Source organism: Colius striatus, chromosome 3 (assembly GCF_028858725.1).
Source record: "Colius striatus isolate bColStr4 chromosome 3, bColStr4.1.hap1, whole genome shotgun sequence".
NCBI classification, from domain to species: domain Eukaryota; kingdom Metazoa; phylum Chordata; class Aves; order Coliiformes; family Coliidae; genus Colius; species Colius striatus.
Window position 1 is genome coordinate 45,363,726 of NC_084761.1, and position 23,834 is coordinate 45,387,559.

At 38.8% G+C, this 23,834-nt stretch overlaps 1 protein-coding gene across 1 annotated transcript; it reads left to right on the forward strand.

The window, feature by feature from the left end:
• The first annotated feature begins 1,589 nt into the window (after positions 1-1,589).
• Positions 1,590-23,380, forward strand: SLC39A8 (solute carrier family 39 member 8). The gene is made up of 8 exons (XM_061993151.1): positions 1,590-1,790; positions 8,594-8,762; positions 12,888-13,057; positions 13,578-13,700; positions 14,800-14,967; positions 19,032-19,236; positions 19,758-19,942; positions 22,564-23,380. Exons 1-8 carry the CDS (start codon positions 1,617-1,619, stop codon positions 22,708-22,710), a joined length of 1,341 nt encoding a protein of 446 aa, XP_061849135.1. The 5' UTR covers positions 1,590-1,616; the 3' UTR covers positions 22,711-23,380.
• Positions 23,381-23,834: the final 454 nt, after the last annotated feature.

Consider the following 23,834-nt stretch of genomic DNA (forward strand, 5'->3'; position numbering starts at 1 on the left):
CCAGTCTGCAGTTGTTACCAGTTTATCTACTGGTTCATAAGGCACTTTTCAAATACAGACTTTTTAAAACTTCAGAATGCCTTCAATGCTCATCTGTTACTAGAGTAGTGTCTAGAAACAGACAGACTGAAGAAGAAAGTATAGGAGGTGCTAGTTCTGATGCTGACACAGTTGCTACCTGAAGAAGAATGTTGCGATTGCCTCAGCAGCAAAGGAAGTCTTCTGTCACTTTCTCTGAAGGAGACCCCAAATGTGCACGTAAATGGAGAGGTTGGTAGAGGGGAGCATCTTCAGCCAGGGTTGATGGTGTAATCAGTGCAGATAGGGACTGTCCTTTAGAACAACCTGCAGTCAAATTGTTCAAGGGCTGCTTTAGCTGCCACCAAACAAGCATGAGGGAAGCACGAAAGAATATTAACTATTCAGGCTCTAATTCAGAAAGTGTAACAGGTTTTCCAGTAGTAGAATTTATGTGACCAGAGCTCTCTCTAAAATCTGTTTTTTCCCCTGTGAGTGGATTATGCTGCTTGGCACACACAGTACAGAATTGTGTTTTCAGAAAATGTGGAACAGTGTCTCAGCTCATATAATTCAGCACAGTTCCACAGAGGTCTAAATGAGAATCCGCTTTTTAAAAAATATACATATTTTAAAATACCGTTTCTGCCCACTACAGGAATATGTAAGAAATTTTGTAACAGGCAGTTACAGAGTAACTTGTTGATAGCACAAACCTCTTCTGAGCAGGAGTCACTGCTACAGGGCTGCTGTCCTGAAGCATAGGCATTTTCATCTGACTTACTTGAGTGACAACCCCCAGGAGCGTGCCGGTGACCCATCACAATTTTGTCTATTTGTTAAAAAGTATATGTGACATAATATGCTTTTTTTTTTTTTACATTAAACCTTCTTAAAAAGGTGTAGATTAGACATAAATCCATGTCTCAACCACCGGCAGGGAGGGGGGCCTGGGAGAAGCGAGTTGCCTAACTGTCTGCCAGCCGCACGGCCCATTCCAAGGTCCAGGGGCCGGACTGGGGAGATACTGCTGGCGAGGTGTGTGCGGCGGGGCCATACCTGCCAGTGTGCCGGGCCTGCGCCTGGACCTTGGCCTCCAATGCCCAACCGGGTGCTTCGTGGGCCAGAGCAGGTGGGCTCGCAGGTGTGCGGCCCCAAACGGCACTGGAGGCAGCTCAGGGGGTGACTGTGTGCGTCCCTCCGTAGATGCGTGACCCTTGGCCGCCGGGACGGGGCTGGCAGCAGCCAGGGCTTTTGCAGCCTTCTGCCTGTGCCTGCCCGCGGGGCCCTTCCGTCGTGACCCAGGGTTAGGAGCAGGCCCTGCGGCTGCCCGCAGCCCCGGGCCGGCGGAAGAGGGCTGACGCTCGGTGACAGCACACGGGATAGTGGCGCCTGCCCCGTCCAGAGCCGCGGGACATTCCCCCCCGCCGCCCTCCCGCCCGCCCCGACTCCCCACTACGCCCCCCGGGGAGGGGCTGGGCCGGGCCGGGCCGGGCGGGAGGCCGCTGCTCCCGCCCCGCAGAGCTCGGGCGTGCGGGCAGAGGCGGAGGGGCCGGGCCGTGCTGCCTGCTCAGTCTCAGTCGCCGCGCACCGCGGGGATGGAGATGCTCCCAGGTGCGGCGGCCGAGGCGGCCTTCGCCGACGATGTGCTGCGTGTCTTTGGGGCCAACAACAGCCTGTCGGCCGGGCAGCTCTCCGCGCTGCTGCACCGCCTAGGCGCCGCGCCGGCCCTGGGCGCGCTGCTGCCGCTCACACACCTGCACCACAACCAGGTACCGCGGGGGCGGCGGAGCCGGGTGCACCCAAGTGCCGCTTTGGCTCCGCGGCGGCCGGGAGGGCTGGGCAGAGCTAGGCTGGGCTGGGCTGGAAGCGCACGTCCAGGAAGAAGGGCGCCGAGCCGAGTGGGCAGCCCGGGAGTCTTGTCGCCGTTGTGTTTCCTCATATTGAAGCTGGTAGGGAGAGAAGGAAGGAGCAAAGGTCTGCTGAGGTACTGGGCCCGGGATTCGGGCAAAGGTACCGGTCCACTGATGAGACCGACTTGCGGCGGGGAAGAAACGGTCATCCATCAGTCAGCTGCTGCGTGCGGCAGGCGGTGCGGGGCTGCCTGTGGGGCTGGCTCTACCCCTTCGTTGCTCGGTTTGTAAACTGGCACTTCTCCTGGATAAATAACATCTGGAAAGTGTATGAGAATGAGCTAGTGTTCCACTCCAAGAGCTGTATGAGCAAATCTTCAGGACTTTTAAAAATGCAGTTGTCACTTGGTGTGACACGAACTTGATTGTAGGCAGGTCTACTTGTGTGTAGGAACCTTTTCAGAAATGTTCACCCTAGTTCAGTGCACAGTGTGCACTCATCAATTAATCTACTAAAACTGTTTAAAAAGTTTTAATTTACTGACTAAATTGGAAAGATTTTACTCTATTTGGTGTCTCCATGCAAAACTCAGACCTCATTGCTGCTTCTGAAATCTATGTAATTTCACGTCTCTGCAGTGTCTTAGTCTGTTTCCTTGAGGAGAGAGAATCTTGAGGCTGGTGGAGATTTCCTTGTGCTTGGGAATCAGGGAGGCAAATCAATCACAAAAATAAAAGGAAAGCAGGGATGACTATTTGCCGTGGTTCAGTTTTGCTCCCTGAGAGACAGAAAAGGCATGGCTCTAGGGACCTCGAGAATTTTTTTTTTTTTTGCGCTTGGAGAAGTAGCTCTTTTGTTTGCTCTGTGAAATTTTGAATAAGTTCCCTTTGATTTATCTTCACTTTTACCAGAGGTGTAATTGGGAGTTAATGCCATTGAAATAAATGTAGTATTCAGTGTAAGCATAGCAATATCTGCCAATGGTTGCTTTCAGATCTCTGAAATTGAACACTGTTCTAACAGTGTATTAAAAGCATAAACATTCCCAGCCACACATGCTAAATACAAGTTTACAGTGTTGAATATGGCTATGAAAAGGAGCTTTCTTTAAAAAGCCCTTCAGGTCTTCCCTCTGCAAAAGCACGTAGCGCTCGTACAGCCCTTGGCGCAGGCTACAGAAGAGAAAAAAAGCAGATTTTTTTGTTAAAAGACTATAATTGCATGATCTTCGTAAGTCACTTGAAGTTTAACTGAAATTTTTTTATTGGCCTGTTCTAGCTACATCTACTTTGAATAAAATCTAGGGTACTATACTGAAATGGATTTGCTTTTTTGCTGAGTTGTATTCTTTCTTAAAATTGGCCATATGATTGCTCCATCAGTCAGTACCACTTCAGCAAGTGCATTTTACCTCCTGGCTTTTGATCCCTCATAGATGTTAGTTGTATCAATGACTTTGGACAGGTGATGCATTTGTATGCATCCTCATGCTAAGTAAATTGTACATGCTCATTTTCAACCATTCTGACTCTATGTTTACAAGTTGATAATTCAGAGCATCTACTGGTTATGATAGAAGACATAGAATGGCTTAATCTAACTTTGTGTGTTGGAGGGCATCAGAGGCATAAACTTTATCTTTCTATACAGGGGAAATTAAATACCTCTGGAGAGTGATTCGGGTCTTTCTCAGGCAGGCAGAAGCCATCCAGGCTGCATAAGCTTCTGACTACCAGGAGGAAACAAGGTTTATCATAGACTTTCAGTTCTTAACTTCAGTGTCCAGACTTACTGGGATGACTCCCAGGCCTTTCTTCCAATCAAGATAACATAACCCTGCTCTATCAGAGAGTCCTTCATCCAAGCCTAAAGTAATTTTTAAGTGGAGAGCTGATCTGTAAGGGACAGGTGGTAGAGCACTTCAAAAACTACCAGAAAGAAATAGTTTCTGTTAGTTTTATCCCAGTATTAGTGTTAAGTTTAATTTTGGTAATCACACAAGAGAAGATTCACCGGAAGCTGATCCATTTTCTTGCAAGTTTGAGAGTCTGGATGTGTAAGCCAGAAGAAGATGGATGCTTGGCTTCACTTTGATACTACCTTGACTTGAAAAGATAAAGGGGGAGAAAAAATGATTTAATTTCTTAATGATGGTGTTTGAATATATACTCATGTAGACATTTATTGTAACTTAATGCCATATGATATCCATGAAGATACTTTTTTTTTTTTTCCTGTAAAAGACAAAAAATCGAACAAACTTTTTGAGTACTGTTTTGGATTTTTTGATTGAAGTGTTTCCGGTTCATTATGCTTTGGGCCTTTTTTTTTCTTTCACTATGTATTTTTATAATTGCCTTTATTTGTGTTTGTATTTTCTTTGCTCTTTAGTTTTTCTGTTGTCACCTTTTCTTATTAACATACAAGGTAGGACTTTCTGTCAGAGAAATAAGTAGTAACTGAGCAAACTCAAGTACTGGTCACTGCTATTTTTTCACATTTTACTGTGGAATTCTGACACATTTTAATCCTACTAATAGGGATAAAATTTGCAATTTCAATATAACAGATGATGGCTTGTTTACTCCCTCTGTATTACACATTATTAGCATAATGTAAAATCATGAAGCCTTCTGTTATTTGGTTAATTGTAGTATGATAGTCATACATACATATGTGTGATGAAGGATTAAATTACATGCTCTCGGTTTTGGTCAAAAAGTACATGGAAAGTAAGTGGACATTGGGAAGAAAGCCTGTTAACATCACCTTTATTTTGTTCTTTGACATAATTAATAGGTGCTAAAATCACACTTCAGTTTCCTTCTTTGACTTTTCTAACTCTTATGTTTCTGCCAGTCTAGATGTTAAGCCTGAATACTCTTAATGTTTTAATTTTTAACCAAAAAATGAAGTTAAAATGAAAGGACAAAATTAATTTAAAATCTTAATTAGAATTAACGATCAGATATAATTCTTTTTCACCTCAAGATAAGTGAAAAACCAATGACTTTAGTGTTTCAAGTAGATTATAACCAGACTAGTATCTGCTTTGTTTTGGTTATTCTGTTAGTGTTTCAACAGTTTAAACTTATGATTTTTGAAACAAGGGGGAATGGTCTGACAGAGTATGTGTTATGGTCTTGATCCAACACAATGGTTTGATGTTGCCTGGTCAGTGAGAAGATAAATAGGCTTAGTTATTTGACTCTCTGAGTATGTCTTATTTCTACCATATCTTCAGCAATTTTCAGCATTAGTGGACAATTTTCAGCTCCCAGCATGAACAACTGCCTGTCAATGTGTGTATATCTTGGTACTTCACATGTGGAATGCTATAGATAAAGCAAAGGTAGAGCAAAGATAAGATATGTGGCAGAAAAGCAGGACAGGGACTGAAGCATTTACAAGATGGTTGATACCGTAGCATTTTTTTGTTAATTTTCCAGTTAGAGATCCTCTTTTATTTTTGTCTGAGAAATTATCCCATCCTTTCCTGCAAAAGGTATGACAAGTTGGCATTTTAAAAATTATTTATTTATTTATAAAGATACTGCTGTGAAGAGATGGTGGGGTGTCACTTAATTTACCAACTAAAAAAAAAATTATTCCCATATTGGTCAATCATTTTTGGAAGAACTGTACCAGGAGAAAAGCAAACATCTGTTTAAATAACCCAGTTGATGGTTTCATTTTTTTTTTAGAATTTTCAATAGTTTGTAATTGTGTAAATTCTAATGATTTCAGTCCTCCTCAGTTTTGAAGAAAGCGTTTTAAAAATTTTTTTTTAGCAATTGAGGGACACGATCAGTTATGCTGTATCTTTTTTGCAGTTGTTTATTAAGCACTGGGTGATGATCACATTACAGCCAGTCCCCTCACCTAATTGCTATGACAAGGGTTACTGAATAGCAAGGGACAGCTAGGATGGTAGTCTTGGTGAGCCAGGACATCACTGTCAGTCCCCTATTCCATGAGGCTGAATTTCCTTTCTGCTGAGATAGTCTGTCAGTCTTACAAAACTAATAGCTTATGTTTTTACAGCAGTGTGACCACCTTAATGCATTTACCCTCCAAACACAGATGCAGAATTTTGCAGTGTGCAAATATGAGTTGCTCCAGTCCAAAGCTTCTACCAGCTTTAATCTTTTAATTAATCCTTTAGTTGTGTCAGTGAACTCATGAAAGCTTACATTTTAGCTCTTGGATGTATGTAGGAGTTTTCTGTGAGAATGAAGTCACTTATAACAAGGAATTATTTATAGGAATCATTATCCTCTGGGCTTGCCCCTGATCAAAATAATAATAGTAATTAAATGTAATGCTGTTTCTCAACTTCCAATAAAAGAGCTCTTGTCCGATGGTATTTCTCACTTATTTGTTTGTATGTAGCCAAATTACAAGTCTCAACTTTACCAATTCAAGCTGTATCTGATTTATTTAATCTATTTTTTTTTCTGTCTACAACGTGGTTTGAATTTTTGTGAACTAATGCTAATACTGCTGTGAACTAATGTTAATAATATTTAATATTTTAAAATACTACTAATCCATTCTTGATTTCTCGGAATGAGATAGTTGAAGATGGTTTCTCTTAGAGATAGTTTTGTTATAAATTCTCAGCTCCTACTGTCTTGTTTTTCTAAGGGCTTCTCACTGTAGACTTGGCTACAGAAGTGGCTGTGTAAGACAGTAAAACAAGAAGCAGAAATGGCTATGTAAGACACTAATACAAGAAGCACCATATAGGAACTCTTTTCTTTAGATCACAATAATCCTCTCTGTTTTACACTGGACATAATAGCCACATATTTTCCATTATTCCATAGTGCACAGTTAATGGTAACACGGCTAAGGCACATAGCTGATTTAGAAAGCTCCAGAGGTTCATGTATTGGGCTATATCTTCAGTGTTGATTTCCTAACACACTACTTCTGTTGAGATTAAATGGACAAATATGCTTTACTCACCTCCCCTGGCTTCTGTTATCCAGGTATATTTATTTTATAGGTGATACATTAGCATTGATGTTGAAAGATGAAAGTATATGCAAAGTATATATTTGGGGCATACTAATATATATTGCTTATCAGAGTCACCCTCTTTGGAGATTCCAAAACCTGTCTGGATGCGTTCCTGTGCAATCTGATCTAGATTAACTTGTTTTAGCAGGGAGGTTGGACTAGATGATCTGTAGAGGTTATGTTCAACCCCTACCATTCTGCGATTCAGTGAGTCTTCAAGGTCTCATTCTCTTAACAATATTTATACTTATATTTAAGTTCAAGCATATACTTAAGTGCTCTGCTGGACTGCATCATTAAAGAGGAAGGACAGAAACATTATGGATGTAATTTAGTTGAAGTCACTTGAATTGGCCTGCATGCTCTCTTCCTCCAAGCTAAATCAGAAATAGTTGCATTCAAGTGATATGTGTATGCCTTTCACCTGCTGGACGGTATTAGAAAAATATTTATTAACGGTCAGTCGGTAGAGGCAGCTCCGTTGAAGTAAATGACAGTTGCTTTAGCTTATCTATAGAAGGAATTTGCTTTATAGATAACAATCTTGAGTTACTGGAGAAGTGCTGTGAAATCTGAAGGCTAGCAAAACTGAAAAGAGCAGGGAGTGGCCATTGTTTTTATTTTGCTAAAGTTCTACTTTTGCAACCACACTGAGATTCGCTACAGGGAGAGTTATGCTTTAAGTTTGACTAAGTTTGACTTGAAAATGTTTGACTTTTTTTTGGCTTGAGACTTGGTATTGGTATGTGTTTGTTGTACAGCAATAAGCCAAATCACTTTCCTTGTGAAAGAAACAAAGAAAAGGAAGAAAGGAAAAGAAAGAAAGAAAGAAAGAAGGAACTAACTTTCCTTATCGATCGTTTATGAAATAATGAATGGGAATAAATGAAGTGTCGCACAAAGTCTTAAGTGGTATAGAACATATAATTAAAAACACACTTTTTTCTGTAGATGTATATGTTAAGATATTTCATGGTTTGTCTTTTATCTTTTGGTAGAAAATAACAGAACAATCAGCCTGTCCCTGACCTGATTTAGAACTAAGTATATTTATCCTTGACCTATTAGAAACTATTATGTCCTGAGCTGAAGGCACAGTGAAGATCCCAAGTAAAGAGTTTATTTCATTGGAGTAAGGGATGATTTTACAAAACAATGTTTGTTGTTAGCAATTACCGCTATAAAATGAATGAAAAATTATGAGTGCTGCTAATATTTAGACTATTTTTTAACAGCTAATGGGGAGATAAATAAGAAGCATTGTTGTAAAGTAGAAGTGGTCATTTACATGAATAAGCAGATTTACCATTCTTCTGTCACTGAGACTTTAGCTGTATCTAGCCTGCTCTTACTTATTTTATAGTTGCATGATATTTTAATTACTTTAAAGCTATTCCTCCAAATATATTCTAAGATTTAGTTGTCCTGGTTCATGGGGCATAAGATTTGCAAATGTCTACTTAAAACATGTTTCACTGATTTGTGATTTATCTTGCTTAAAATATTTTGAATAATTACTTTTGCTTTACATTAAGCAATCACAATGGTTTCATCTGCAGCATACAAATACCGTGTATGCTTCCTTAAAAATGCCTTACAGTATTTTCTTGTTGTAATTCTTGGATTTCTCAGTGCATGACTTATTTTTTGTTTTGTGTTAATTGTATTAAGTAGGCAAAATCTTTTTCTCTTCCAGTGCTTGACTGGTGAAGAAATCTTTTATTTGCATGGGATACCGAACAATAGTCACATCTCAAATTCAAGCTTCTCCACTATTTGTCCTGCTGTTTTGCAACAGCTATTTTTTCACCCATGTGATCATCAGAAAGACTTTGTGGATACCTCTAAACCAAATTCTTTACAAGGTTAGTTAACATTAAGTGCTCTAATACTGCAACCAGAGTGGGATTTTCTTAGTAGAATAGTAGGCACTTATCTATAAGTAACAGGAGTGTCTTGTTTAAGACAACATATAGTTGTGCAGTGGGAATGTAAAATGCTGTTTCAGATCAGTGAACTATCTAAACATGTATACTTGTTGTGGTTTAGGCCCATCAGGGAACAAAAGACCACGATTAGCCTCAAGTACCAAAGACCTGAGGATTGCCAAAGGGCAGGGAGAGCTTAATTGCTGCTTAAGGTCCAGGACAAATCAGACCAAGCTTGGGGAAGAAAACAGAAAATAATTTAATGCAACACCAACTGAAGCATAACCATAAAACCCCAAAACATAACAAACATAACACAGAGTGGTACAATGATGAAGAGTCCGACCAGCCCTTTAAGATCACCTTCTCCCCACCCTTCCCCTTTTCCCCAGGCTCAGAGCCCCGTGTTTTAACCTCCTCCCCTCCTTGAACAGCCCAGGGGGGCAGGGAGTGGGGTTTTCAGTCAGTCTATTCCTGACGTCTCTTGCCATTTGTCTCTCCTCAGGGCAGGTAGGCTCCGCACCAGTCCTCCCTGCACGTCCATGGCGTACCTCACACACACGGCAGCCCTGCACAGGCTGCTCTGACGTGCATTTATCCCAAAAGCTGCAGCTCCTGTGGGTCTGCTCTGTGGCATGCAGGCTCTCCAGCATGGCCTGTGCCATGGCCACCTCCTCACACAGTCTCTTGCCCGTCCGGGTGCACTCACACGGAGCTGCTGGTGGCGCTCAGTCCTGCCATGGCACTCCATGGGTTATAGGGGCACAGCCTGTGTTCTCACCATGGGTTACAGAGGGGTCTCTGGTCTTATGCTCCTCCTTCCTTCCTCCTCTGACTGTGGGGTCCGTGTGGTCACCTCCATCTTGTATCACTTTTACACCTCCTGCCAGCACTTCAAATTCCCATCCCTAAATAGTGATGGCAGAGGTGCCAGATTGGCTCAGCTGGGCCGGAGGTGGGTGTGAACCCAGGAACTGGGGGAGAGTCCAAAAACTCTTTACCGGGTCTTCACTGCAACCCCCTCCCCCTGTTACCAAGCAAAAGCTGCTCCTTGCTAAACCATGACAATACTGTCCTTTGACAATGATCTATTCATAATACTTTAGAGAAAGTTTAAAGAACTGAGTAGCTAGGTATGGAATAATTTGCCTGTTAAAAGAAGACTCTTCCTGGCCTGTTTTATTTGGATAATATTTTGTACCTTGAAGCATAAGGACTCTCACTAATGGGAGAGAAGGTAGAAGTATGGAAGAGAAGTTTGTAAAGGAGATTTGAAATGGGAAATCAGACTTAGTGGGATGTGCGTGTATCAAGGCAACTCAAGTTAAATTATTAGGGGAATTATTTGCGTGTGGGACTCAAGATGTTAGGGGAGCCAATGACTCATTTACTAAGCATAAATACTCATATTCTTTCCAAACTCTGACTCTTCCTTTCATACCACCTGCTGTGCTGCCCCCTCCACTTGGAACAGGGATCATAGAATCATAGAATGGTAGGGGTTGGAAGGCACCTTTAGAGATCATCTAGTCCAACCCCCCTGCAGAAGCAGGTTGATCTAGATCAGGTCACATAGGAACATGTCCAGGTGGCTTCCTTCCTCCTATTTTTCTTAATATTATTTCTGTATTTATTGTGTGCACAACTGTATAGTGTAAAAAATGTGGGGCAGGAAAGATTCATCTGATTAATGAAGTCCCTTGCTGTATTGATATGTAATGGCTAATTTATTTGACTCAATATTCCAAATAAATTTACTGTATTATAAAGTTAGGATATTGGATGAGCAGATACCTGATGTCAGTATTTATAAGCTGAGATAAGGCAGTGTTTTTAATAACTTTTGAAGTATCAGTATTAATAACATTCTGATTAATACAAGTGATGATATTTAATTAAAAATATAGATAATTTCTAAAACTTAACTGTGTCAATGAATAATTAGAATGATATTTAAATAATCACTCAAACCATGACATCAATTTACCGTGATTGTTCTAGATTGCTTATACCATATGAAGGGTGCATGTTGTGAAGAAGTCCATAATGTCTGCACCTAAGGGTAGCATCTGTCTTTTTTTGGTTGTTGTTTTGGGGACGTTTAAGCAGGTTGTACATGGAAAGCTTGACCTGTACTTAACCTTCTAGGCTCTTTAGACCATCTCTCTTGGTTTAGTTTTATCCTACCATTTCAGAAATAATGTCCAGTAGCCAGATAAGCAAGGCAGCCCTCTCCCTGCCCCTCCCTTGGCTGCAGAGGAAGAAATCTGCAAGATTCATGCTTGGGGTATTTTAAAACCAGACATGTATGAGACTGTGACACGTAGTGGTACCCATTTTGAAGGGAGATTCACAGAAAGGCCCAGTGCCAAATGCAAGTGTTGATTTATGCACATACCCCCCCATAATGTGTAGAGGTTGTCTGTGTACTAAACCGAAATAAACTTAGACTTCTATAGTTATCCCAAACTGTGAACAGGTGTTTGTGACTCATGATGACCTTGGAAGCCCATTTGTTACAGATTTGATTTCAGAAAGATATTTACAAGCTTAATTGTCATTTACTGTAATGGAAATCGATCTCCTGTGTAGCTTAGTGAATCTACCCATGTCTAGTTGCGTACTTTTCCCTCTTGCTCCTCCCTCTCTCTCTCCAGAATGGGAAATGAGTGTTCTAGTTTGCATTGATTCACCTTCTACAAATGATTTAGATGTTTACAATGCTTTTTGATCTTGACATTACATATAAAAATTGTGACACTGCGCAAACTAGAGCCATGCCAGTTGCAAGTGAGGAATCTAGTTTATCGTGTTTTCTGATTGTGCTGCAGGAAAGTTAGGCTGCAGATCATAATCTGATCTGTTAGTTTCTACTATGCAGAAAGGAATTTATGGTCACTTCTCTATCTACGTATTGTAAAGCGTATAATGATGCAACTTTCTGGATTATACCAAATTGTTATCATATAGCCAACATTGTGTTGGCTTTGATTGTTATTTGTGGTCAGTTTTTATAGACAAACCCACTGTCTATGTGGATAACTTTGTAGTTTTGTGGCATCACCTGAGGCAATGTTGTAGACCTCTTCAGTGCAACCTTTAAAGCTTTTCTCTGTACTCACAAGGACTTGAGATGTCACTGGGAAAACCAGTAGCCAATGCATAGAGGCACAACTTTGTGATGCTTGTGAACAACAAAAGCAACCCCACTCCACCCAACCTATAATTCAAACTCCAGAATAATTATGATATAGCTTTGTACAAGGTCTTGATGTCTGAATTCTAGAAATCCAAGACTATGCTTATGAAAAAAGGGAAGTTATGAAGGAAGCTGTTATGGTGAATGCTGGTGCATTTGCCACTTCTTAGGAAAGTTTTTCCCCACATGTAGCTAAATAACACATCCCTTTTTTGAAACTAGAACTTTTATTTTATATACTTTCGCTTCTCTAATATAATTGTCTCTACTATCAGCTATCTGCCACCTCACCTGTTGGGTAAGTAGTGATGAGGAGCGTTACTTGGAATTAGAGGAGAAGGAGAAGAGTTAAGGACAGAAAGTTACCACCTCCAGATGATTTGAAAGGGTCATCGTTTATCAGGAAGGTTTTTTTTATCTATTACGGCCAAGACAGCAGACTTCCTCTCTTGGAGTTCTTTAGGAGTAAATGACAATTGAATCTAACTCTGTGACTAGTAAGAAGCTTTGTCTTACATCTGTACTATAGCTATTTTTGACTATTGGCTTAAACCTTTATTTTTGTTCTTCATTGACTGTAGAGAGAACTGATTTATACTGGCAGCAGGTAGGCTATCCTAGATCTTACGATAGTGTGGTTTCCATTTTTAATATGGTAGTCCCAGACATATTTTCCAGAGATTTCCTTTCCATAGGTATACACCCTGGTTATCTATGCATTTCACGATTTTTGTATTTGTGAAGTACAATTTCAGCCAGGGAACCACTCTTTCCCAATGCATGCCAATTTAGCTATTAGAAAAATCACAAACAGCCTGAAGTGGATGTTGCACTAAAATCTATTTCCGCTTGTTTATCCACAGTTTGGGGATTTGGGTTCCTGGCTGTGACTATTATTAACTTGGCATCTCTTCTGGGATTGATTTTAACTCCTCTCTTCAAGAAGTCATATTTCCCTAAGGTTTTAACCTACTTTGTGGGCTTGGCCATTGGTACTCTCTTTTCTAATGCAATTTTCCAACTCATTCCAGAGGTAAGCAAGAGAAATCATCATTTGGTTTGCATACTAGTTTTTAAAGTGTATTAATTTTAGAAGCGTGCTGCAGTGAGGTTTGGTTTGGAGATTGCAACCCACACAGAATTGTGGGTGGGCTTAGGTGCTATTAGGTACCATTTATTTCTGGCTGGGTGAGCAGAAGCGTCAAAATCTATGTCTAGTTGCACCACGGGAAAGACCAAGGGAGAAAGAGAAATGCACTGAATAAAGTCCTACTCAACTTCAGTAGCCTATAGGTTAGATCCTCCTCGTCTTGCACTTTACAGCTACATTCTGCTTGTAAAGTTCTACCAAATGAAAACACTTTTAACATTTAATTCAAATTTTAAAAAAATCTAGAAAGATTGGGATCTTTTGTAAAGTCAGCTTCATGGAAACTATATTCAGTAGAGAGAGAGTCTGTATTTTAGTATCTCTGTGTGTGGCATTTATTTGTTTTTCTGGAAATGTACTAAGATTACAGACTAATTTACATTACTTTTTCCTTCACTGTTAGGCATTTGGGTTTGACCCAAAAGTAGACAACTATGTTGAGAAAGCAGTTGCTGTATTTGGTGGATTCTATATTCTCTTCTTTGTGGAAAGGATTCTCAAAGTGATACTGAAGATCTATAACCAGGTAATGAAAAGTACCACTAACTGGACGAGCCTTGCCTTAAAGTGCTGGTGTTTTCTGAGATAGTTTAATAAAATATGTTTGTTTTTTTTGGTTTTTTTTTTCATTTTATCAGATGAATTCAGCCTTACCATATGTTCTGATAAATCTGTTTATAATCCGTATGGACAGGGAAAGCAATTTCATTTCTTTTGAGGGAATTCTCAAGCAGAGCCAGGGATAGTATCCAGATGTGTGTAGTCTGCTGTCACTGGCACGTGTTCCAGTTGCTCTCAACAGCCAAGTCGTTGCCATTCTCACTAAACACATCAGAATAAAGTGGAAATGTTTAAGAGCTCAGGAGAATCGAGTCTGCTCCAGGAGCTCCCATCCAGATAGGAGAAATCAATGTCAACTGTGCTGATGGTGCCTGAATCTCACCTTCAGTGACTTCAGCTCTGTTTTTCCTCAGGCTCTGGTACACAGATTTGCTTTAGTGACAGTGCAGCTATCCGTATTGCACAGGGGTTTTTACTCATATGTCCAAGTACTTGTTTTCTGTGTACTCACATGCGTGAAACTGAATTTGTCTTGGACAGGGCCTCTCAAAAATTTTGGACCTCTCTGCTCATGTCTTAGAAAGGAAACGGTCCTGTCTACCTACCATTACCTAAGGTCCACTCTCCCAAACTGCTGCTGATATTAAAGATTATGAAGCTCAGCTGTCCCTTGTTTGTAGTAACTGCATAAAAAAAAAAAAAGAATTTGTTGCCTTTTACTTTTGGGAACAGTTGACAAAGGTTAATAAGCTTTATTTGACAAGCAGCCACACATAGCAAACAAATAGTGGTGTTTGGCTTTGAAAGTTTTATATAAAAGTCCAAAAATTAAAAGTCAGCACATTTATTCTGAGTAGCTAAAAGTAAGAGAGCAGTTAGGAACTTAGATGTGTTTAGAGTTTATTTAAACCTTTATTGTTGCCCATTTAAACATTTGCTTGGTGCTGAAAGCTAGGCAGCATGAGTATGATGCCTCTACCTTTTCTTTTATGGGTTCTGTTTTTTTATGTTTGTAACTTTGCTTTTGTTTTAATTAGCTACCTACTTACGTATTTGTCACCTAGGCTGACCATAATGATTCCGAAAGTGGTGAACAGAATCATTCTCAGGATAAGAGTAACGCCCCTAAACCACTGTCATCCAGCAATGGGGGGACATGCTATGCAAATTCAGCTGTCATAGAGAGCAATGGAAGTCTTGGTTTCGACAGCATCAGTGTGGTCTCCACACAGGTATGAAAATTGTCTCCATCTACATATTTTACCCCTACCAATGATATAACAGTATCTGAGGGGAGAGTTAATATGAATTTTTATTACTTTTATTGTCAAGTTTTTATAAACTTACAGTTTATAACCTGAGCTCTATGGGGGAAAAAAAAGTGGGTTTTGGGGACAAATTTAGAAAAGATGCTGCATTCAATTTGTAGCCAATAAAAAAGGCTAATTGATGACAGTATTGGAATGGTTAGGACAGAGACATATTGTTGTTGTTGTTGTTGTTGTTACTGTTTTGCTTAAAAAGTGATAGTGTGGTTTAGTATAGTATGATCCATGTTATGTTCCTGACTACATAAAGTCGTGTGAGGACCTGATTCCCCTGGATCAATGATTAATGAGGAAAACTAATACAGTAACTTTCATGCAGTATATTGTGAGAATTGCTTCCAGTATATTTGGATTCTGTGGGAGTTATGGAAGTAGTATGTTGAGACAGAAACCTTTCTTCCTGGTTTAAGTAGTACTGTCTTTCAGATTTATTATCTGTATTTTTCTCTGTCTGTTTTCATACTACAAGTATGACTACCTTCTGTCTGTGAAGAAAATGGAAGCAGGAGAAGAAAGTTGGTGTGCTTCTTTGCTCTTTTCCCTGTACAAGACACAGTACTGTCCCTTATTTTTAAAAAAGGAAAACACATAGAAACAATCCTCTGATTGCAAAGGCAATTTTTTCATGGTACAGATTTCTGGTTTACCACTTGTATTCTTTAAACAGTAGGTTGTTTGTGGGAGCAGTGAGGGGCAGGAAAGGAAGACAGAGGCAATCTCCTGAAGGAAGAGTCGGGATTCCTTCTTTGTCTAGTGGGCACTTCCAGAGAACACAAAATGACGTGTCTTGTTCATGTCTGAGGGAGTCAGAGACGCATTAGAAATAACAATAGTAACCTGATGATGTATCTTGAGTTTGAGAACAAAGGAGAGTCCATTACTTTTAAAGAAAAACTTGGGTTCAGAAGAGCAAAAATACCAAGAATGTCTTTGATTTACCATAAATGATGGAGATACAAATAGTACAGAAGTGCTAAAAGTCAGACCTGATAGTCCAGCTGGGTATTACAGAGCTCCTTAGCTGATATCTCTTCTGTGACATCTGCTAAACTACCATGACAAAGTGGAAATAGTCCAGCAGAGACAGATATTGTTCAATTTTGCCTTGAAATCTTATATGTTTGTAGGGTAAATGTGTCAGTAGTCTGCTTTATCTTAAATATCAAGAATATGTATTAGTCGTTCATCTACATCTATCGGACATACAATCTAGTAAAGTTCAGAATGTAAACCCAGACAAGCAATGTCATTGTACATTGTACAGAAGTCTCTCAGAAGCTGATTCCTAGCTTTTAAACTACAATTGTTTCTGCATTTTGAAAGATTGGGTCAAGAAAGTAGTTTTTGGAAGTACATAAATACTGTTCTCCTAAATTATTTGCCATTATTTTAAAAAAAGAAAAGTACATTGCTAAACCAACCCAAACCTCATCACATTTCTAGAGTCTGTTCCATTCTTGATGAGTTCAATGGCTAATTCTTAGTAGCACCTTCTTAATGTTAGTTTTCTTCATGCACACATAGGAAGTTCAGCACATGTATTTTTAAATTATTCATTTCCACAAAAAAGCCCTTTAGACCACATTATGATGTTTGGCATACATATACAATGCTTTGAACCATCATTGGATTTTTTTATATGCACAAGTGACAATTCTGCATGTTTGTATTATCTACTTACTGTTTTCATTGCTCTTTGAGGAATTTTCATCCTAGTAAACTTTATTCGTAAAACTGTTTGGTTTGAGGAGATGCTTGGCATTCAGTGTGAGAATCTTTTGGTAATAGCAAGTTTTTACAGAATAAAACCTGCCACCACCTCTCTTTCTCATGTGTAGTAGAAGTTGCTAATATACCTTTTCAAAATACTGAGAGTAAAATTGTAGCTTATCAGAAAACACTTGCTGCTGTTGTTGGGCTTCGTGTGTGTGTGTGATTTCCAAAAGAACAGTGTTCTGTTTTAGTAGAAAAATGAATTATTCAAAATGAAAAACTGTGCATTATCTCAAACTCCTTTCCTCAGCAAAGCTAGAAATATGTCCAAGAAAGAAGGTATGCTTTTGGCAGAAATCTACAAAACAATGTCACTATCAGTTATTGAGTAGCTTGAAGCATGGTCAGAAGGGAGCAGAAAAAACAGGCAAACAGAACTCAGGGAACTAGAAGAATTGATGGATGAGCTTTGCTAATTGTACTTGGATTTTTTCATACTCCAGGAAAATACCTAATATACTTATTTTGTGTGGCTTACTTTGTAATATCTCTTTCTTAAATTGAAGTTCAACTTGCTTTTGTGGTTTGGGAGAGAGGTCTATTCTTCCTAAGTGATCCTATCCTAAACAGAATTGGTACAGATACAAATTAATCACCCCAAAAATATATCAGCATTTCTCCTGTGTTAAATGTAATGTGGAGAGGAAAACCTTTCAAAACTAAATGCAGGCATGTAATACAATTCTAAAAACTATGTGTTAGAGTCAGTGGAGAAACTCTCAATATTTGGATACCATTGTTCCTTTTCACATCATAGTATAGTACCAGGACTTCCTATGCAATGAATAGGAGCCATAAGTGTGCTTTGTGCCAGTTGTGGCACTAGTCAACCAAGACTTTGTTAGCTAAGAGTTCCAAGTAGTGGCATCTGACTCAGAAATCCCTGACATGAACTTTTGTCCTGTCCCAAGGCATCTCCTACCTACGAGGATGTAGTATGTCAGATAAGCGTATGGTGAGCAAATTGTAAGATAGACCTTACTGCTCTGTTTTTAAAGATTTTATAAGAATTTATTAATCACTGTATTTTCATGAAGTTCAAAATTCATTTGCCTAGTAGTGTTTGTATTTGATGTGGCAAAACTAAAACAATTTGCAATATTGTTTTTAATAGCTAAGGAAAATTTCTTGGAATAATCTGTAACCTTTTCATACAGAGGAAGAAGTGTTCCTCTACACCTTTTCCTACAAGAGTAGAGGTGTGTAAATATGCCTGTGGGCACACAGACTTACATATTTCTGTTTATATATTGCAGTAAGTAAGCACTAGTTAATGCTTAGATGTAAATCCTCTTTTTTCTTAGGACAGAACTACTAATGCTTGTGAATATTATGTAACTGCATTTTATGTGTGTATAGAAATTCGTCAGAGTGGATCTTCAGGAATTTTTTAGGAGAGATTAGTTTGTGCTCCCAGCTAAAATGACAGTTCCTCCTATTGCTTCAAATTTTTAATTATTTCATGGCACCACATGTAAACTACTTCTGCTTCTGAGAGGAATTATTGAGATCCCTGGTGTGAACGTGCATTGCAGTTTTACATTAGCCTGTTTTCAACTTGTGCCTTCAACTTATACAGTCAGAATTGCCCACTGCTCTTTTTATTAAGTGTGCACTTTGTAAAAAGTAATTTGAATAGCTGAACTTGACTATCATTGCCCAAAGTTAGAAATAAGGTTCATGGAGTACCTGGATATGTGTCTATGTTTCCATGTACCTGGCTTTACTGTGGTGGATAAGTGTGTGTCTGCAAGCATGAGGTACCAGCGGTACGTAACTCTCCCAGATGTGTTTTAAGTAGGAAGTACAGATGCTGTCAGTCACTGTGATCAGACCAGATATGCCTAAAAAAGGTTACTGAGGATGCTGTGGGGAGGCCTGGCACTCTCTTAATCTGACAGAGTGCAGAGACGTTCAGATCACTATGGTCTGAGCTGCTTTCTATCTCAGCTGAAGGGCAGTCAGATAAAGCTTTGTAGTCAGAAGGGCAATGGGCCCCTGCGTGTTAACTTCTTGAAACAGAGAATATTTGCTGCTGCTACTTGTGTCTTTGGCTTCTTGGAACATGCATTTTGGTCTCCATATACAGTGATGCTTTGTTTTATACTTGACATTCATTTAAAGGCAGAAGTGTGATATGATAGTTTCTTTATTCGATGTTTTATGTAATTGCTTTTTTGTGTGTTTTTTTCCAGGAAGGCACACAAGGCAGCTTATGCAAGTGTCTTAATGGGCGTCCACTGTCAAAGATTGGGACCATTGCTTGGATGGTAACACTGAGTGATGCCGTACATAATTTCATAGATGGTTTGGCTATTGGTGCTTCTTTCACTTTGTCTCTGTTTCAAGGGCTTAGTACCTCCATAGCCATCTTGTGTGAAGAGTTTCCTCATGAACTGGGTAAGGAACTTTATGTAACGTGTTGTTTACTGTGGAAATCACTGCTGTAGGAGATTGTGCAGGTCAAAAGTTGGCATAGGTTGAAAGAAAATTTAGACATAATAATGGAAAAAGTAGTCATCAAAAACTTTCCAAACACCAAAACACATATCTAGCACAGCAAGTTCCCAAGTGCAGGTGGGTGAAAGCTGGGAATATATATCAGAGAGGTATTACTTGCCCTGTTCATATATGCTGCATACACTATTGGTTTTGACTTGCTTTTTAAAAAAAAAATATTATAGGTGACTCTGTGTTCCTGTGCTCTTAGCTCAATTGTGCACCACCTACTTGCCTTAAAATATTTCAAGTTAAGGTAATATTGAAGGGAAATGCTTAGCATTTACTTGAATGACAAAAACCAGCAGGGGGTAATAGTTTGTAATACGAATCATGTCTTTTCTTCAGACTTTCTTTGAAATCAGAAAATAATCACAATATCATTTTCTTAAGATGATTTTTTTCCCCTTCTTTTCTTTTAGGGGATTTTGTCATCTTGCTTAATGCAGGAATGAGTACTCGACAGGCTCTGTTTTTCAACTTTCTATCTGCATGTTCCTGCTACATTGGGTTGGCTTTTGGTATATTAGTAGGTAACAACTTTGCTCACAACATCATTTTTGCTGTAGCTGGTGGAATGTTCCTGTACATCTCTCTGGCAGATATGGTGAGATACAATTTCATTTTCAGTTATTTATTTTTCTGAAAGAAAACAAAACTCTATTGTGTCTCTACAGCACAATTTAGTGTTTTGTCCCTCTCATGCCAAGTGTCATCTACTTATTATAATAATATGTTAAATCATCGATTATACCCTTAGTGGAGGTGCACAAAGTTGCACTTATTTATGAAACATACCACTTCACAAATAGGGCTGATCTGATTATTGTTGTAAAGGAGTTTTAGAGAGACAAGCTTTTCATTAATTTTGGCTGGTTTCATGAGAGAGTAAAAAGTGTGTAAATACTTTGTTTCAGCATGTTAAAGTGGTGAAGTATTTCACCTTGTTATTTTTAAAAGGTTCATTTGTCTGTTTAAACCATATTTTGAAAGAAAAAAAGGTAAAGTGAAGCAAAATATTTAGTTTTGAGTTGAATGAAAGATGTTGTGTAACCACAGTGATAATTTTGGGGTTGTTTAGGTGAAAAATCCGATATTCTATTCTGGTTTAAATTAAACAGTGCCAGCCCCAGTTTCTTGGTTCAGACTAAAACATTTGCTGAACTCTATTCACAACAATCTGTCTGTCATTTTTTTAAAAAATGTGCTAGAAGATATAAGCCAAAGAAATTGTGTTAAGATCCAGATCAGATTTTGATGTTGTGAAATAAAATCTGGATTCACATGAAGTCAGCAATTCTATGATTTACTCTTATGATGATGTTTTATCTCAAAATGAGGGAGATCTTTCAAGAATGCTTAAGTTTTATTACGTTTAATTCAGTGATGTACACACCTCTGCAGATATAGCTGATCTTACATCTGCCACGTGTGAATGCACTTGAGTGTAAAACTGTAACAGTGAGGCTTGAATTTGAAGATTTGAGACAGCAGTTTGGTTCTAAATGTAGTTAAGAGTTGTCGTATAGTTATAGTGTCTATTTCATTGAATACGATTATAGTTTAGGCAATAACATAGGATTTAATAACTAATAATACTGTGATTAAATGAAGAATGTAAATATCTTATTTTACAAGTTTGAAATACCGTAATGCTAATGCTTTCTAATTAGTTTCACTCATATAATGAATAGTAGTGTCCTAAACTATGATGTGTAAAACCGATGACGTAAATTTAGAGTGACTCACCTTAAATTTGTTGTGAAATCCATCGAAGTAGGTAACATTCTTTATATATACAAAGAAATATTCTCTATATGCTCTCTCTCCTTCTGTCTCTCCATTCCCCCTCTCCCTTGATCTCTCTCTCTTTTTGTAGGTTTTTGGATTCTATCAGTTACCTATCTGAAATTTTTCTTGCCCCTGAAAAGTCTGAAATAGGGTATTCAAGAGCTCTATACAGAAATCGGGGTGTCTGCTTTCTGTTACGGTTTTCACACGTTTCTCCTTTGTTTCTTGAAAAGCAGGTAGGATCAACTAGGATGCTTTACTTCCTTTTTTTCACTCTTCTTTTTCCCACCAGTATTGGCATAGTCTAACCTCTGCCAGTAAGATCACTGTGTGATGAGACTGTGGGCATGTGAGAATGTGTACACTGAGGTGTGTGCATGAATGAGCCTTGCTGTATGGCATGAAGTTCATCTAGTTTGTCTTTTTTGTCTTTGCCTCTTGTGCAAGAGGACTCTGGAATGATTTCTGGGAAGGTTTGGCCTAACTAACCTTAGTCTGTTCTTGAAGAATTGCTGTACCGTCAATGGCTGTTTTTTGCCTTTTAAGATCAAACAAAGATACAGCTCTTGAGTCACTCAGTCTGGAGGTTTCTAAACTAACACTGAATATACAGTCTTCATTGCCTTCTGGCTATACAACTCTCAGCACAAAAGGAGAAGGGTTTAAGGTTTGTTTGAATATGGTTGTCCAAATCCACTGCAGTTGACTTTATCTGCAGCAAAAAGTACCCTAAATCACTCCACACAGTGAACTTTATTGGCAGTGCTCATCTGCCATCACCTCCAATGTCTCTCAGAGGAAGTATCTCTGTTTCTGCAGTTAACAGCTGATCAGTCATCCTATGGTATAATGTTGCTATTGAGATGTGCATCATGGAATGAAAAATCACTTTATTGCACTCTAATGTAACACTCCATGTGTTCCCACCAGTTTTAAAACATTCTTCTTTCTTCCTTGCTTGACTGCTACCTCATCGCTCCACCAGACACTCTATATGTAACAAATTTCTTATTTCTAAGGGCCAACTTTGCTTCATTTTCTTACAAATAAAGCAGAAGAATGGTAATCTTCTGTTTCCTGAACAGCAGTTTCTCTGCTTATACTAGTGAAGGAAGAAACACGAGATTTAGCAAAACAAGGGCAGCAGCTCCTAGTGACATAGGACCAACAGATGGACCCTAGGAGACTAATGGAATCAAAAAGAGGAAGTTTGTATGAGAGACAACCATGAGGGAAACCACAGTAGATAAAACACCACTTCATTTTACCATCCTTGATGCAAGGTTTTCCAGGGTAATTAGGGTGACCTGTTCCCGTGACTGCCTTCACCTCTGTTCCAGTATTCAGTCTGAACAGTTCAGTTCTTAATGCCTCAAGTTCTGCACGCTACCACGAGGTGGCAGTACTTACCTAAAAAAATGCCCTTTTTTTTTTCAGTTCCCGGAGATGAACGATATGCTGCGAGAGAAAGTGACAGGAAGAAAGATGGATCTCACATTCTTCCTTATTCAGAATGCTGGTTTACTAACGGGGTTTACTGCTATACTGGTGATTACCTTGTATGCAGGAAATATTGAGCTGTGATAATGCAAGTGAATATGGAATCAGTACTGAAGACGTCAAGTAAATTACGAATGGAAGACACTTGAAATCTTTAAATGGTCATTCATTTAGTCTACTTGGCTTTGAAATGGTGACAAGTTGTGTCCTGTCCCTCTTGCTCCAAATACTGGAAATTCTTCTTTAGGACTTGCAGTCAATTGAAATAGTAGGAGCTGCAGCTTCAGTACTATGCCAAAGAAGCAGCTCTAATGTTTTTATTTCTACTTAAAATTATCAGACATATCTGAACTGTCACAGAAAAAGGATGTTACTTGGCCAGTAGAATTATGCAACACACATAACTCAAGACCAAAAGAAAACTGGGATCTCCAAGGAAGATGCTTATGTAAAAGAAGATAAGCGAGTCTCATATCCTTTTAATTTACATGACTTTAGTTACAAGATTTGTCTGTGTAACATCCCCTGCCCCCAACAACACCAAAAAATTTTAAACAATTCAGACAATTTCAGATTATGTACTAATGAAGCTAAGAATTTTAATTACTAATTAACACTGGAAGGAGAGATATCAGTTACCGCTTTTGATCTTTTCATAGGTGCACTAGGGAATTGTTGATTTATTTTGAGAACCACTTTTTTAGTTAGAGGGAGCCTTTGTTAAATTTGTCACAATTTATCTACTCCGTAATGCTTTAGAAACATTGAGCATTTAAAAAATATTTAAGCATTTTGTATTTTATAAAAAGAATAATGTTTTATATTGAAGTTCCATGAATATCCCCTTAAAAAAAAAAATCACTATTTTGGGTTAAATTTTTTAGAGACTAATTGTTATTTTTACAGAATTTATAAAAAACTTGCTAAAATCAACATCTGAGTAAGCTTTTTTTGTATTTTGAATAATTTTATTGTGTGCAGTTGGGTGAAAATGGAACTAAAACTCTTTATCACGATCCATTGCATGTAAACATTTTAAAATCATGCTTATATGTATGAGTTTTTCTGAAATAAACAATTTAGTAATCCTGATGTTTTAAGATGTATGCAAGGCAATTAATAAAAAAATATATTCCTCTTCAGTCATCACTAAGCTTTGAGGGAAGTGTTGTCATTCTCTAGCACATTACATTTTTTTCTGTGATTTT